We start from the raw sequence: 17755 nt of genomic DNA on the forward strand, positions 1-17755 counted from the left end.
TGTTTGACTTTAATGTCACAGAATTCAAAGGTGTTGGAAAACAGACAAGAAAGCTTTTATTGACACTAGGTGGCACACTCTCTTTTGTTATGTGTGACCTAAAGAATAAAACCACTCTTTCAAAAACAATTTAATATGACAAAATTTTTTACAAAAGAGCAAAAGATCTTATGTACATATTTACAGTCCCTGTATAGTTTACAAATATACATTATCTTCAGTAAGACACCGAAGCATACACCTCATTTGCCTACAAAGATGCTTGTACCAAAAACGCCACAGAAAACAAATATAAACTAAAACAAATTGTCAGTCAAATCTGATGTTTAACCCTTTTGATCGTACGTGTCAATGGGTTAAGAGAAGACAAAGAGATATAAACAACAAATCTGTCAGAACATAATCACATTCAGACCCTCTCCTTGACCATTCTTCCTCAGTTTTACATTTCCATGTGGATACTGAGGGAACATGCAGAGAAAACCTGAGGGCAGATTACCAGCGCTATTCAGAATGTTCCAGATAATTCGCCTTTGAACACACAATAATGTAGTTTGTTCTCACAGTGAGGATCTGAGGTTTCATCCATACTCATGGACTAAAGTACACTCACATAATTAAAACTCATTCAGATCCACAATCCTAAACTGTTAGTCAGGTGCTGAAGACTGCCTGCAGGACTGATTCATGACTTTGTGATTTACCTGTGTGTGTGTGTAAGATGGAGAAACAGACTATACTACGCTTACTATTTCTGTAGTGTAGTATCTATGCAAACTTTCTGTATGAAATGCAGTGCAAAACAGAGCACACTGTACAGAAAACTCCAGTGTGATAAATGAACCAAAGTATTAATCAGCCATGAACATCTCAAAAGGCTGTTCCGAATGGAACACTAGCTTGCTTACTGAATACCGCACAGTATGTACAGCACACTGCCTAAAATAATAATAATAATAATTTAAAAAAAAAACAGTATGAGAAACAGAACGCATTATGCATAGAATGCAACGTTGTTGTCACATGACCTCATCATGTTGCATGTTGAATTCTGCGAGCAGCATCCAGTTCTGTGTAAAAATATCTTAACATTTGTCCGACAGATCAAAAGGGAGTCAAGAAAGAGATGTTAAAAATTGCAACTGCTTTTAATTCTGGTTCATCGAACACACTGGAAATAGTCTAGTTGAATGTCTTATATTGTAGTCTTTCCACACAATATGCTCTGTTGTATACTACAGTACAGTAAATGTAGTTGGCCATCTGGCTGCTAACCCTAATGCATACAGAAAATGTGTACACAGTCCACAGTATACTATCTACCGCAGCAATATTAAAAGTAGTATTTTGTAGTATGTTTTTCCGAACATACTCGTCCAAACTTCTCAGTGCTCCACTTGAACTACTGACGCCTATTGGAGAAATGTGGTATTTTGCATTCAGGGAGATCAATCATAGTTAAAGGAATACCCCTATTTCATTAAAAGTTAAACCTTGATATAAACACAGACAGGGTGCACAACAGCTAAACCGTCCGTGTAGCGCATGATCATCGAGTGATAACGTTCCGCTGTGGCATAATATTGATTACCACAAACATTTCAACTTGTCCCTGCTTTTCTTTATATATATATATATATATATATATATATATAAAAAGTCCAATCAAACGTTTAAAAAAAAAAAAAAAAAAAATACAGATGTAAACAATATGGGAGTTAACAGGATTTTGGTGTGATAAAATCGCTTTACCTTTTCTGTGTAAAGTTATATCCCATTTTACAACTTCATTGCCATGAGGACATATCTCCCTAAAAGGAAACGTCATAAACCATAAAACGATCGTAAAAAGCGACGATTTAAAGGAATATACCGGGTTCAATGCAAGTTAAGTGCAATCGACAGCATTTGTACCATAATATTACCACAAAAATTAATTTGGACTTGCTCCTCCTTTTCTTAAAAAAAATGCAAAAATGGTTCCAGTGAGGCACTTACAATGGCAGTGAATGGGCGCCAATCTTTTTAACATTAAAATACTTTTGAAAAAGTATAACCACATGACATGAACAATGTGTGTAAATATGAATTTAGTGTGATAAAATCACTTACTAACATTTTCTGTTAGTTAAAATACATTTTTCAACTTTGTTGCCACGAAGATGTAATGTCAACAAACCCTAAAACGACTGTAAAAATGACGATTTAAACAACTTTACAGCTCAAATAATACACGAGTTTTAACAGAATTGATTAAAGTGCTTTTATGAAATTATAAGCTTCACATTTCTGTTTAAACCCTTCAAACATTGACCACATTCACTTCCATTGTAAGTGCCTCACTGGAATCTCTTTTTTTTTTTTTTTAATTTAGAGAAAAGGAGGGATGAGACAAAATTAATTGGTGTGATAATCAACATTATGCCACAAATGCTGTCTATTGAGCTTAACTTGTACTGAACCTGGAACATTCTTTCTAAAAGGACATTAAACCATTATGAAGAATCATCAATTTCAGTGACTGAACTACTGCCATCATATACAAGTAAACACTTTTTTTTCCCCCCTCCCAAAATGTGGTGATTAAAGAACCTATTAAAGAGAAAAGAACCAAAATAATTTTTACATCACTATCATGTCCAGAATTTCATTATTTCATATTAAAAATGGATATCTGGACTGGGTATGTAAAGGGTCAGAGATATATGAAAATAGATATTCTGTTTTATATACATTTCCATTATCAGTGCTTATTTGTAATAGAATAGTACACAGGTTCACTATTTGTGTTTGTGTATTGTATACTATAGAGACTGTGTCTGTTTACATTGGAGCTTCTGGTGAGCACAGGTTTCTTCTGGTACGTTGAGCACATGGGTGTCTCACATAAAACACTTCCCCTTGATTGATCAGCTCTCATTGGCTCCAGTCACTGTATTTGTCATATGCAGTTGTTTCTTGTGCTATTGCTGGATAGGCACATAACAATCACTCCACAGCAGTAGTGAGGGCACAGAGGCGATCAAATTCCACTGATCACAAACACCTGATCTGTGAAATTTTCTAGAACTGTTGATTTGATTTGTAAATATACACTGTGATTCCTTGTCTGTGTTGAACATTGTGTTGGTCATGTATGAGGATGGGTAGAGGATTTCAGTGCTAAGAGAGAATTTGACTAGTGGTGAATGCTGTTCAGTGTTGGTGAAGCCACACAGACACATTTCCTCTTTGAGCCTGATTCACACCGCAGGCTGATGGACTCAAGAGAGCACTAGCTTGGCAGAAATGTAGATGAACCCATTAGTGCATAAATTGTCTCATCTGGCTCTAGATTTTGTATGTCCATGGGGTGGGGCTAATGAGACATACTGGATCAGATGAGTTCAGTGGTTGTGATCTATGTGTCCAACAATATCATTCTATGAGCTGATTGGCTCAGGTGTGTCCTGCAGATGGGGCGTCCCCTAGGCGGATGCTGCCTAGGAAGGTGGTGTGGTTGCTCATGGAGATGGAGGTGTCCTCGTATACCATGCGGATGGAGATCCTCTGGCGGGCTCGCAACAAACACACCCCTGCTGTGTAACAGGTGTTGAACTTGCGCTGGCCGGTCTCAATACTTCGTGTGCAGCGTAAGAATGGAGTCTTATCCACCATCACCTCGTAACTTGCTATGTCCGTAAAATTCAGGTAATATACCTGTTGCGTGCACGCACACAAGCACACACACGCACACACAGGAAAGTGGAATCATAGTTATTAATTCAGAATAAATATTTAGCCATCTATATATGTCCAGACATTTGTAAATATGTTTGTGTATAATGAGTAGAGTTAGTCCAGGGACTGTACTCACTTCTACCTGACTATATATAAAGTATGTTCCATCGATTAAGACTTCCAGCTCTCCAGAGCGCGAATGCATTTTAAACACTCTCTGATGAATTGAGATCATTCTCCAATTCTTCAACACACCTTCTGACAAATCTCACAGACAGACATCAGTAAATACTCAATCATCTGTTATGATACCAGCGACACAGACACAATATCAGTTGACATTCTCATGCAAATGTGGCTGTGTGAGTGTGTGTGAGAGAGAACATTATTTAACTCTTACCTTCTTTCACTTGGATAGTGGTTTCCTGACCCTGAAGATGCACCACAGCTGGCTACAGAAACATGTTTAAATTCACAAATTCAAAAACACATCCTCTATACACACTTTGCAAAAATAAACATTTACACTTCTGTACACAAAACAAGGTGCTATACTCTTTTTTTTATTTTATTTATTTGCTCCTTATGAAAAATGACATAGCATTTTCAAACCGTGTCTGCACAGTCTCCCAACACAAATACAGAGAGATAACATGGAAAGATCAACAGTGTGAAATACATACCTGTGTCTCTCTGTATTTGCCTTTATCTGCACCACCTGTTGACACACAAGGAAACAGAAATGTGCTTATACAATATATCTAAATACTCTGTTATTTAGCACAGGGGTTTTCAAGCTTTTTGATTCTGAGGACACCCAATTATGATGATCCCCTTGCGAGGGACCCCCTTTCTAAAATATAAAGGCAGATATATATTCTCATATTTGAAGAACCTATTTTTACAGTATAAAATAATAGTATGTGTGATATTGACATGTTATTTGCTAAATTAAATAATTGGATTTTATACTGTCATTATACTAAAGCCAAAAGAATTGAATAATTATCTGGAAAATAAGTACTTTGTAATAAAGGAATAGTCCCAATTCAATACAAATTAAGCTCAAATCGACAGCATTTGTGGCATAATATTGATTATTAAAGAAAAAAGAAGCAAAAATCGAGGTTCCAGTGAGGCACTTGCAATTGAAGTAAATGGGGGCCAATTTTTTTTTATGTTAAAATACTCACACTTTCAAAATTATAGACAAGACATAAACAATATGCATGTTAACATGACTTTAGTGTGGTAAAATAAATGACTAGCCTTTTCTGTGTAAAGTTATAGCCAATTTTACAACTTTGTTGCCATGACGATGTAATGTCAAAACACACTAAAACGACAGTAAACGACAATTTAAACAACAGTACAGCTCAAATAATACATTAATTTTAACAGAAGAATGAATGCAAGTGCTTTTATTAAATTATAAGCTTCAAATTTCTGCCTTTAAACCCTCCAAACACTGGCCCCATTCACTTCCATTGTAAGTGTGTCACTGTAACCTCGATTTTTTATATTTTTAAAGAAAGTAGTGATGAGTCAAAATTATTTTTTGTGATAATCAATATTATTAACTTGTATTGAACCCGGAACATTCCTCCAAGTTGACAGCAGATATTTTTCTACCCGCTATTAAGAGTAATGTTAGATGTATGAACTTGAAGAAAAATCTTTTCAATTCTATTTAAAATTTATTATTTTTTTGTAATCATAATACACTACTATTTTGTGTCAAGGATAAACCTCCCACAGTAGATCATTGTTATAATGAGATTTAAAAATTACATTTGATCATCCAAGTGCGTCTCTTAAAAAGAACTAGGCCAAATTCTAGTTCAATGTATAGTTTTGGGGTGAAAAATTGTGTGGCTCTGTCATGTCTTTTAGAAATTCATGTTGCTCTGTTGCCTCGCTCTTGGTGTGAATAGGCCTTTAGACTACCAGCTTGGTTTGTGTGTAAAGGCAAGTGTCTTTGTTAACCTGTAGGTCCCTGTGGTCCAGGTGGCCCTTGTGGTCCTGGAGGCCCTGCTGGTCCAGGAGGGCCAGAGGGACCCATTGCGTTACTGCCTGGTATGCCCGGTATCCCTGGTATTCCGGGAGGGCCTTGTGGACCGGGTGGGCCTGGAGGTCCGGGAGCACCAGGGGGCCCTTTCTTGCCTTAAGAGAAAGCGAGTGAGCGAAACGAATATCAGTTTAACAGAAACTGAAGTATTAAAGTGGCAGAAACAATTGGTGAGAAAGAAAACAAACCACTGCATACTGTCATTGAACATTCATTAGCACCAAAACCTCCTCAAGATTCAAGCATTAGCGTGATGTGGAAAAAATTATGAAATTACCTTTTTTCCGCTCTCCTTTCTTTTTTCCATTACTCTCTGAAAACAGGGATAACCAGCAGGAAAAGAGAGAAGTTGATTAAAGATATATCATCTCATATTTTCAAATTCTTGTCAGTCACAGTGCAAGTAAATGTTTCTCCGGAACTCTTGGTTAAAATTCCAGAAAAGATGATTTATTCAAAGAGACTGTCTGTCATTATCTGTTTATCTTTTAAACAAAAGCTCACACCACCACAGAAAAATAAAACCAAAGTTAATTTGAAGGACAATTGCTCCTGCTTATGTCTACAAAATATCAAAACACACACGCACACGCGCACACGCACGCGTGAAAGCATCCTAAGATTTAAAGGACAGAAGAAAAATGTAGCATTTCAAAACTTTTAATTTTATAAACAATTATAAAAATGGACCTATCATTTTAGCTTTGTACTCTTTCTGTGCATTTCACCATACACAAGTATGTGTGTTCATGTTCTTTAAAATGTAATCAAGTTTGTTGCTGGCTAAAATACAACTGAAGCATCAGATGTAGACAAAAGAATCACAACATTTCTAGTAAGATAGTGTTTGTGTGCTCTAATGTTACAAACTGAGCACATCCATAACAACAATTATCCGTGTCTGACAAAATCAACTGTTTTATAGTTTAAAGATTAGTCTAAAACCCACAACCACTCAGACATACACACACAACCACTCTCAGGAAACAAATCTATGCTCCAAAGACCTGAGGTCACTCTGTGTTTGTGTTGGCTCATATTCTGTTTTCTTTTTTCGCAATAAAACTACTTCAAGTCATTTGTAAATGACTGCTGCTTTCATTGTGCTGTCTGGAGAGCTTCGCACGCGATATCTCTTTCTCAAAAAACAAAATATCAAAAGTGAAGAGAAACAACTTTGTGTTTTTAATGTTTTCCTGTAATCCTCCCTTTTTCAGTACATGGAAAACAACAGAAGAAAGTACATAATTTGATTAACAACATGCATAAACAACATCAAACAAGCAAAACATGACATAAGCAAAAACTTCACCTGCCTTAAAAGGATAGTTCACCCCAAAAGTTCATGTACTCATTCTCATGGTGTTCCAAACCTTTATGACATTCCTCTGTGAAACACAAAAGGAGATATACAACAGAATGTTAGTCTCAGACACCATTCACTTTCTCTTTATGGCAAAAAGACACAATGAAAGTGAATGGTGTCTGAGACATTCTGTCTAACATCTTTTGTGTTTTATGGAGGAAGAAAAAAATAAAGTCAACCAGGTTTGGAGCAACATTAGGGTGACAAAAATCAACCACAAAATGGCAAATACCAAGTTAATTTATGATAAGAGTGTATTAAAGTTTGCAGTTTTCTAAAATAATAATAATAATAATAAAAAAAGTCAAATATAAATAAACAAGCAAATAAACAGCACTATCATCACAGAATCCTCAGTTTGTTTTGCAAAATATTTAGTATTATCCAAGTATTCTTTTACTATTTACAAAATCTTATCATTAAAATTTTTTTTTATATTACAAGTCACACTGTTTCACCAAACCTTTGCAAACAATCACGTCAGCTTTATAAATCCACTCACCTTATTAGCAAATTCTTTGCTAAACCATTATTATTGTGACCACAGAAATACCAGCTAAATCCCAACCTATTGTGTATCAAACAATCCTAAAATCCTAAATTAATAGTCCATTTAAAATCTCACCCCATGTGGTTTTTATTAAATCACATTTGTTTCTGAAATTGTTGATAAATCTGCATCATTGGTTTGACAGAACAAATTAACTCCCTCTGCTGGTGATGGTGAGCTTTGAGTGTTTAGATCATTTGAAGAAAACGTACCATTCATATAGCAGTCAAATCTATTGAGTGCAAGTTTACACATTATGTTGGCTGATGTGACTGAGAATCTTTTATCAGTGAAAAAGCACACAAAGGCGGTATGTGCAGTAACAAGAGCTTTTAACTGTTGAAATGTTAACAGAAATTTGTCTGCAGGTGTGTGCACATTTAGGTGCATGAAAATTGTGTATATTTCAAAGAATTCCGAGGGAGGTTACTTGACAGTGGTAAGGTGGTGTTTGTTTTAAGTGGTAGAAAAAATAATGGGTGTTAAAAGTCTTTTAATGAATGGAACAAATTAGCATCAAAGAGTCAATATTGGAACCATATTTCACACCAAACATCCAGCTGCACACACATCACGTCTGTACATTCACAAACTGCATGTTTATGAGGCCAAAGGCACACAAATCGTGTGAGTTTGTGTATGTCTGTGTGTAAGCCGTACACAATCTCACCCATAATTTGGAAGAGAGTCAGTGTGACATGTGAATGGACTCAAAATGGAATCCTTTATAAATTGGAATGTTATCATATGCAAACACAGACAGATGCACAGACACAGTTTGACACCAGACGGAGTAACTCGCACCTTAATATTCACCTAACAATCTAATGCATTTCTGGTAAATAAAAGAATTAAGCCACAAAACAATTACAATGCAAGTTATGTGTATGTGGCATGCTGTTCAAAATGAGCTCACAGTGATGAGTGAGGTCTACAGTTTCAAACAAACCCATTGATCTTTATGCAATATCCTATATGTCTACATAATAGTATGTTAAGGATTTATCAGAGTCTATGAAACATCCATGCACTCTGTCTGGATCTGAATCAAACACACTGAGATTTACTGCTCAGAATATTACAGGCATTGTTTCCTTCATCCAGCTGCAACACACCTGAGTGTGCCGCTCTGTGTGCGTGTGTGTGTTTATAAGACAATTTAATGCATAATTTAGTGCACAAGCTTTGCTCTCCACACACAACCAGAAAAATAATCTGAAATAGATGTGTCAGAAGCCCACCTTTGAATGTACTATATTTCATGTTTATGGACTTAATTGATGTTTCCTTTGAAGATTTGATTTTGATGATTGAGTCCTGCTTCACTGGCAGGTCACTAATGACCACACAGAATCAAGACAAATCTAGATTTGCCTTTCGGATATCTATTATAAGCTATTATAGTATGCTTATAGTTAATGCTGTGGTAGAGCGATATGAGCAAAAATGTCACGATTGTTATGGAAAGTGATTCAAAAACTCCTGAAAAAATCATGAAAGTTCCTTTTAGTTGAACCTATAAGCATTTGCTTTGAAGAAATCCTGAGGCAAACCCCTCCACCTTATATTTGTTTTGGATTTAGCAATCAATTGTATACTGGAAACTTTTTGGCAACTATAAACTAGATGTTAATGCATGGTTGACAAAGGTGATATTTAATAATTCCTGAGGTAATTTTCTCGGTGGTATCGCTTCTCCCTCCTTGATTGCAGCAGAACAGATGCTGGTAGGAAAGCTTGACGGCGTCAGTAAAGTGAGTGGACCTTCAGAGGGTCACTTCCACACCATGGATGACACAGCTTTTCATTAACAAGCTCTCCCTCTTAGAACCAGAGGTTGTATTAATGGGAAAATTGTAATTATTTACTGAATTTTTTAATCATTGATGAATAATTCCAAAATGCTGTTTTGAGAAAGAAACCATTGAGGAGGCATGAAATAGGCTCTGTAGCACCCCCATTTTCACCTACAGTCACCAAAATTGGTACATATATATAGAGCTCATCAAGCCGGACAACTTTCGTGCTGACAGTCATAAGCTCCGCCCAACAGGAAGTCAGCCATTTTGGATTGATTGAAAAATGCATGCTCTGGAATTTGAAATACTCCTAGGGGATTCATGTGACTGTCACCACATTTAGACAACAGTATGCCAAGACATAGAAGATGCTAAATTGCGAACATATTTTGATATATCGAATGGAATTGCCATGACGAGGCATTAAATGAATGGCAAAAAAAAAATGGGAAACAGGAAGTGTCTTATATCTTCTGTGTGCAACGTGTTATTTAGATCAAAATTAAGATGTATGTTTAGACTTGGGGGATAATCACATGGATTTGACTATTTTGGGTAACGGTCATCATGCCACCACCTGGCAGCAGGAAGTGAGGCTCTTACAACAGACTTTAAAATAGTCCTCATATTTACCCAAATTTCTTCAAAATCATTTAGAATAATGTCAAATGCATGTGTCCACCTTGCATTGTTTTCTGAAAGCCAAAGGGTGGAAATGGACCAGTTGTGCTTGGGCTCATTATCACTGCTTGCAACTATATTTATTATTGTCATTGTAGAATAAATCAGTCATTTAAGACAACCAAAGGTGCTTTGATAATACATTAAATGTTTATAACTAAATCGCTGCACTGGAGAATTGCTATGCCGACAAGGTGGAGATGACAGGCAAATGGACATTAGCTGTTCAAATGGTTAGAACAATGTTCCAAAGTCAAGGATGGAAATTGCTTACCTTTCCTCTTAATACGCTGTTTTGAATAAAAAAAGTCAGGTTTTTCGGGATAGAGGTGCATCCAATTTGTTCCAGTCAGATTAAAAACATGAGTGCTCCGAAGAGGTTTTGTTTCTAAGTGAATTTATTACTTATCAGTTATAAATCAATCATTAATGGCAACCTTTTATGAATATGCTGCCTGAGTTTTTGATTTTGCACTGTCGTTCGTTTGCTTCAAGACAAAGTGCGAGCACGGTTTATTGTGTGAATGCACACACACAGGAAGAGTTTTATAGTTTTTTGACGATAAAGTTTGTTTAAAGTTTTTGCTCTGTTCTGAAAAAATTAACTTCTGTCTAAACTTCCTAATTTTATGATGTAGTTACATACAAAAATCTTAAGAGCATGGTAAAATATATTTGTTTGAAATAAATTTGATATTCATGAGGGCACATTGTTATATAATACAATGTGTTCATGTGAGGGCACATGCATATACATACAGACAATGCCATTCTAAAATTACCTTTAAAAAGACTCTAGCTGATTTTTTTTCTCTCCCTTTCTTGTACATCATTTATAGATTTAAAATGACAATAAAATAAAATAATAAATATTGTCAGTAGTGATGAAGCATATAGTCGCTATTTGGCTTTGTAAGGCAGTGTTTTATGTTAATACTGAACAACAAATGCATTTGACCTGTAATATTTTAATTAATATTTTGATAAATTTCAGATGGCAAAGGCTTTGAAGAAGGTACCAGTGTGGGAAGAAATTTATTAAAGTATCGCCATTGGATTAACTACCACCCCTGGAGTCACGAGTTCTAATCCAGGGCATGCTGAGTCTCCTAAACAACCCAATTGGCCCGGTTGCTAGGGAGGGTAGAGACACATGGGGTAACCTCCTCGTGGTCGCTATAATGTGGTTCTCACTCTCGGTGGGGCACGTGGCGAGTTGTGCATGGATGCCGTGGAGAATAGTGTGAAGCCTCCACACGCGCTATGTCTCCGCGGTAACGCGCTCAACAAGCCACGTGATAAAATGCGCAGATTGACGGTCTCAGACACGGAGGCAACTGATATTCATCCTCCGCCACCCGGATTGAGGCAAGTCACTACGCCACCACGAGGACTTAGAGCACATTGGGAATTGGGCATTCCAAATTGGGGAGAAAAAAAAAAAAAAAAATGTATCACCATGGAAAGTAATAATAAAGTTCAGCACTATTGTACACTGAGTGTAAAGTTTTTATCCAAATTATACATTTTAAAAACTACCGACCAATTAATCCTTATCGGTCTGATTTCCCACCTTAGTTATCGTATCGGCAAAACCCACTATCGGCCGACCTCGTTTGGTTTGAGGATCAGAGTGATGTCGTATTCTTCTAATGTTTAGTTCAGTCCCTGAAGTAAACTGAAGGGATTTGGAGATCTATAAAAGAGGTCCATCCTTTGATACTTTATCAGATATCTGATTTTCCTTCTGGTGCCTGCAGTGTGCATTTTCCAGAGTCAATGTGATGCAGTAAACTTATCTGCGAGTCTATATTTGTGTGTGCAGGTATTTGGAGCGCTGGCAGCATTGATGCTGTTGGCTCATAGTGGTTCATGGCAGACATTCTCTTAGGTCGATTTTAGAACTGATTTTGAGTTGTAAGCTCATTTAAATTGTTGTTCGAGAATCAGTGCACACGGTCACATATTTCAGAGGGGGAGGGATAACAGCTTAGGCAGAATATTAGCCTCAGTCCCCATTCACTGTTACTGTATAGAAAAAAGGTGCAGTGAATGTTGTGACTGAAGCTAGCATTCTGCTAAACATCTTCTGTTGTTCATGGAAGAAAGAATGTCCTACAGGTTTGGAATTATGGGAGGATGAGTAAATGGTGACAATTTTCATTGTTAGGTAAACCATCCCTTGAAGGATCAAATACACAATCAAACACTTCCCCAGGATAAAGTTATTCAAAAAATTGCATCCTAATTCGGTCTTTTATTATGGTTTATTTTTGTGTGGTATTCTTGTTATTATTTCAGGAAACGTCAGCAATGTTAAAATGAAAATCCCATATCAGTCAACAATTATGATTAAACGTGTGAGATTGAAAGTGTGTACAATGCTTGTATAGTATATTTGTGAATATCTGTGTTGTATCGGTATTTGGTTTGGCACATCACACACACACAGGTGCAAAAGCTGAACAGTAGAACTTTCTATCGGAGCCAGACACAGCACAGCCATAATCAAAGCCAAAACCATCTGCCAATCAAACCTCTGCCAACTGCAGCCAATCACAGCTATAGAAAGACGAGCAGGTATCCAAAGCTTCAGTCAGCCAACAAGAAACAGAGAGAGAGAGAAAGAGAGAGAGAGAGAGAGAGAGAGAGATGCAGTATCAGTTTGGTAGAAGCTACTAGAGTGGAAAGGGAGAGGGACTTTACGTATAAACTACTGGTGAGCAAGGCATAGCCCAATAATGAGTAAGATGGAAGGAATGAACAAGGGGGAGAGAGAAAGAGAGAGAGGCAGCGTGATCAAATGAAGGAAATGCATCTCGTTCTGAACTCTAAACCACATCAAAGAGAAACACTGGCAATCTCACAGGCCGTATACTCACATACACTAACAAACACACAGACACAAGCACTGACTGCTCTAAATTTTATGAATACCAACACACACAAAAGTTTTTTTTTTTACCTGAACGTTTGGTACGATGAATGACTGTTTCCAGCTCTCTTGTATGTTCATCCCTCCATCTGCTCTGTGAGGATGAAGGAAAAAGTATTTTTAAATAGAATACAGAAAAGTCCAATTAATTCATGGAGTCATTTCAAAGCATTTTACATTTTGGTTGAGTTTCAGCCAAGACATGATCAATGAAACTAATCCACCTCTTTATAAAATAAATGTCACCATGTAAATTGAAACCACATACACACACACCACACACCCCACACACACCCCACACACACACACACACCCACACACACACCCACACACACATCTTGCTTACTTTTGTTAATTATTTAGAAGGGAAATAATTTATTTCAGTGTACCTGTACTTACAAACTAAACGCACACAGAAACACACTTTGGGTAAATAAAGAGCTACAGAACATAGCAATACTGCTGCAAGCCTAAAGGAATTAATACACAGACACACACACATACTAAGAGAGGAAGAGACACAAGTCTTGCTTACTTTGATAATTAATTATTTAGTATCAAATTTTCACTTGTCTGAAAGTTGTTTATGCTCAAAACTATATATATATATATATATATATATATATATATATATATAAAAAGAAAAAAAAAATCACATCTGCTGCTGTGCCACAAGACACTAAAAATAAATACAATAAAATAAAAAATAAATAAAAGATAGATTCTCTGAAATCAAGCATTGATCTTGCTTTAAGGATATTTAAATTATATTACTGGAAAAGAAGACTAAAACGCTCATAAAGAACATTATTTTTTTGCTGTGCAGGCAGATCTTTGACACAAAGTCACACATTGTTTTTCATACTTTGTGAAAAGAAGTGATTATTCTGGATTCAGCTTGCCCCTCATATTTAAAAAAAAAAAAAAAAAAACTGTTACAGTGAGGCACTTACAATAGAATTGAATGAGGCCAGTCCATAAAAATTAAAATGCACATTGTTTAATAAGTATAGCCACAAGACGTAAACATTATACTTAACGTGATTTCAGTGCAATACAGCATTTACCAGATAATAGGGTCAGTGTTACCTCATCATGACAACAAAATTGTAATATTGATATAACTTTACACAGATCAGATTAGAAAGCGATTTTAATCACACTGAAATCATGTTAACATGTATAATGTTTTTATCTTGTGGCAATATTTAAAAAAAAACTTGAGTATTTTAACATTTATGGATTGGCCCCATTCACTTCCATTATAAGTGCCTTAGTTTGACAGCTATTTTTGCTTTTATTTAAATAAATGAGGGACGAGTCAAAATACATTTTTGTTGTAATCAATATTATGCCACAAATGCTGTCGATTGAGCTTAACTTGTTCTGAACCAGGATTATGCCTTTAAATCTAGGCCTAACTATCCAGTCAGGATTCTTCAGGACACCCAGGAGTTGGCATGTATGTGTAATTGTACAGAGTGAAAAGGAAAAACAGGTTGAGATAATTAAGAGAGGACAGACAGAGATACAGATAGAGAGCAGCAGTAGCACACATATCGGTGTGTGTCAGGAAGACAGAGAACAGCTATGCTTCACACTAGAGTCATGTTACCAGGTCTAGACTGGCATTGTCATCTTTATTGCTTTTTTTTCCTTATTGTAAATAAGCAGAGGATTATTGAAGGAAGGAGTTTGAAATAACATACACACAGCTGGGTTAGCGAGGTCATGCAGCTGGGGGTGGGGGGGATCACGTTATTTGTGTGAACAGATAAGCCACTATATAACCAATCTCAGCCCCAGAGTGTGTTCGGTGTAATGTGAATGTATCCGTGTACAACTTTGATATGTGCATGTGAAAGCAAGTTTGATTGTGTATTTACCAGTAAGATGACACTTTCAGATCTGTAAACACCTTGCTGTGTGAAGCTTCATTTTTAATCCACAGTGTGTTAGAAATCTGACACTTCAGGCCTGTCTTCCTGCTAGAGGATGTTCCAGCCTTTGGACATGATGTTCTGGCTCAGGGTGTGTGTCTGTGTTTGTGTGTGTAAGCAGTGTTGGGCAAGCCACTCAAAAAATGTAGCTAGATAAGCTACCAACTTCTCAACAGAAAAATGAGTTAAGCTAAGCTAAAAGCTACACTTCAGAGAAAGTAGCAAGTTACAATACAAGCTACACGGCAAAAGTATCTTGCTCTCTCCGGCTTCGATCACCGTCAGTGAAGCCTGAGCACACCTGCTCCCACTGCAAATTGAACAAAAAGCAGTGGAAAAAAATTCAATGAAATGGGAGGGCGTGTGCTCGCAGTGAGCGAAGCTGGAGAGGGTGGCTCTTCTCGGCTTGAATGACATGCAAGAGCCCCCTGGATGTGCAGTTGAACAGGGTTTGATAAAAAAATGCAGTTGGGAGGAGCGGTTCCTCCAGGCCCTTGGTGATGGTGACTGAAGCCAAGGAGGGTGGCGCCTCTCAGCTTGAGGCAGAGGCTAAAGGCCCTGGGTGAACGGCAAAGCAAAAGCAGTGAAAAAATGACTAAGTCAATGCATTGGGAGCATGTTCAACTCGCGGTGAGCGAAGCAGGGGAGGGTGGCTCATCTCAGCTTGAATGACATGTCCGAGCCCCCTGGATGTGCAGTTGAACGGGTTTGATGAAAAAAATGCAGTCGGGAGCATGTGTTCTCCAAACCCTCAGTGATGGTGTCTGAAGCCATGAAGGGTGGATCAGATCGTGGGTCCAAAAGCAGAGTTCTTTGTTGACTGTACGGCAGTAACACGCTATAACTGCACACCATGCAAAACCTACACTTTAATTATTTTTTGTTTTACACTCCAAACCTTCTCAAATCAGCATCAGGGATATATATAACTTTTCATCTTTTCATTAGCTACACGACCCATCGATCAAAAATGATCTAGCTTTTCACTGGCCGGCTTCATTCAGAGACAAACATGGATGACGCAAATCTTTACGTCACTCGTGTCGACTGTCCTGTTTAGCTATTTTGAATGACTACCCAATCACAACTGCACAAAACATTTTGAGGGAGGGCTGATTTTGTTTGTAAGACCCTCCCAAATATAATTTTTGGGTGTTTTGCTACTGAAACACTACACATAGTGCGAGATTTCACAGAGAATGGACATGAATGATAACTTGTGCTGAATAAATAAAACCTGAACAAAGACAGATTGATCAATATTTCTTCATATTTGTAAATTTTTGGACTACAATCTCTAATGGATTTAATTTATTGGACTCCAAAGTTTGGAGGATTGTGCTCATCTGTGTTTGGCTGGAAGACAATAAAAGGTCAGAACTTCCGGTTTCATTTTCCGTGTTTTGATTTTCACTCTTGACATGTTTAATAAAATCTTGTTCTAACTTTGCAATCATCAAAATGATATATTGGATGTCAGTATTTGTTTACAATTTCACTGTTTAAACATGCATTAAACAAAATGTAAATAAATATGCAAGTGGGTCATATTTGAGCCACCCGTCATTAAGAGGTTAACCCAATTCCAGCGATATCAGCAATCTCCTTCGTTGTTTGCTTGATGCAGGCCAATATTTTGCCCCTCCTGAAAGACAGTAACATCTTTTCCACAACCACGGGATACGTCCTCCGACATGATTGTTTAAGAAATGAGAAGCTACACACTGCATTAGTTAGGGTTAAAATAATTTTTGCCAGCTGAAACATATTAATCACTGCAATAATGAGCCAATCATAAGTATCTGCTTATTTAAATCCAAATGACAATTTTTTTTTTTTGGCCAGGCAGAGTAACTCACTGCTAAACCATCACTGTACAATGCATCATTGAAGAAACGATGATGTTAACACACAAAAGCTGTGTTTTCTGACAGAAACAGGGTGTTGAAGCGCTTCCTCTTCACAGTCTTTCAGGACCAGATGTAATGGGCAGGGGTGAGCTGAGTCCACCCAATCATGAGTCTTGCCCACCCAATCAAACATTTGGTAAACACGGGCAGTGTTTCCTTGGTTATGATCGTTTGTGCCGCTCATCAGTAGATCAGCTGCACCGGTTCCCATTACCTTTGCCCTACTTGTGTTCCCTCGTGTTTGCAGTTTGTTGCCGGATTGTTCTGTATGAATACTCACTTCAGTCTAGCCCTCCTGTCAGACTGTTTTGGTTTCGTTTGTTCCAGTTGCAATGCTGTCAGTCAGATTCGCCAGGTCCGGTTTATGGGACATTACTCTCTTGCTGTCTTGCATCATTACTCACCTTGTGGACTTACCTGCTCTCCTCGCTGCCCAGGTGCCTCAGCTCTCTCGCCATATTACCTCCTCTCTCCTATTGCAGCCTGTGCTTGGTTTATTGACTGTGTTTCCCCTCCGTGTACGGTTCAATAAAATACCATTGATTGTTCATCCGCATTTGGGTCCTCTCTACTAAACTGTGACATAACAACCTGGCCAACATTGACCCAGTGGATGGAGTCAGTCTTCAAGCAGCAATCTCCCAACATGGTGTGTTACTTGGCCACTACCAGGAACAGCTCTCCACCTCCAACCAAGCCATGGAAGCCATGGCAGAACTGATAGCAGAGTTAACATCTGGTTAACTAACGATCTGGTGGATCTGGCCATCAGGGTGGACAATTGGC

The 17755-nt window shown here is 37.5% G+C and overlaps 1 protein-coding gene across 2 annotated transcripts in view; it reads right to left on the reverse strand.

The window, feature by feature from the left end:
* LOC127440145 (ectodysplasin-A-like) overlaps nucleotides 1-17755 on the reverse strand; it is a 62752-nt gene continuing 44997 nt past the window's right edge. The window contains exons 2-8 of one of the 2 annotated variants that reach the window (XM_051696574.1): nucleotides 13150-13213; nucleotides 6066-6101; nucleotides 5707-5883; nucleotides 4404-4438; nucleotides 4121-4172; nucleotides 3857-3978; nucleotides 1-3699 (exon numbers count right to left, since the gene is read on the reverse strand). In XM_051696574.1, coding sequence (XP_051552534.1) covers nucleotides 3439-3699; nucleotides 3857-3978; nucleotides 4121-4172; nucleotides 4404-4438; nucleotides 5707-5883; nucleotides 6066-6101; nucleotides 13150-13213 — 747 coding nt within the window. In that variant the 3' untranslated portion in view covers nucleotides 1-3438. Of the gene's footprint in view, nucleotides 3700-3856; nucleotides 3988-4120; nucleotides 4173-4403; nucleotides 4439-5706; nucleotides 5884-6065; nucleotides 6102-13149; nucleotides 13214-17755 lie in introns of both variants that reach the window. The other variant, XM_051696573.1, reaches the window with a different exon arrangement.

The sequence above is a fragment of the Myxocyprinus asiaticus genome, chromosome 4 (genome assembly GCF_019703515.2).
Source record: "Myxocyprinus asiaticus isolate MX2 ecotype Aquarium Trade chromosome 4, UBuf_Myxa_2, whole genome shotgun sequence".
Lineage (NCBI taxonomy): Eukaryota > Metazoa > Chordata > Actinopteri > Cypriniformes > Catostomidae > Myxocyprinus > Myxocyprinus asiaticus.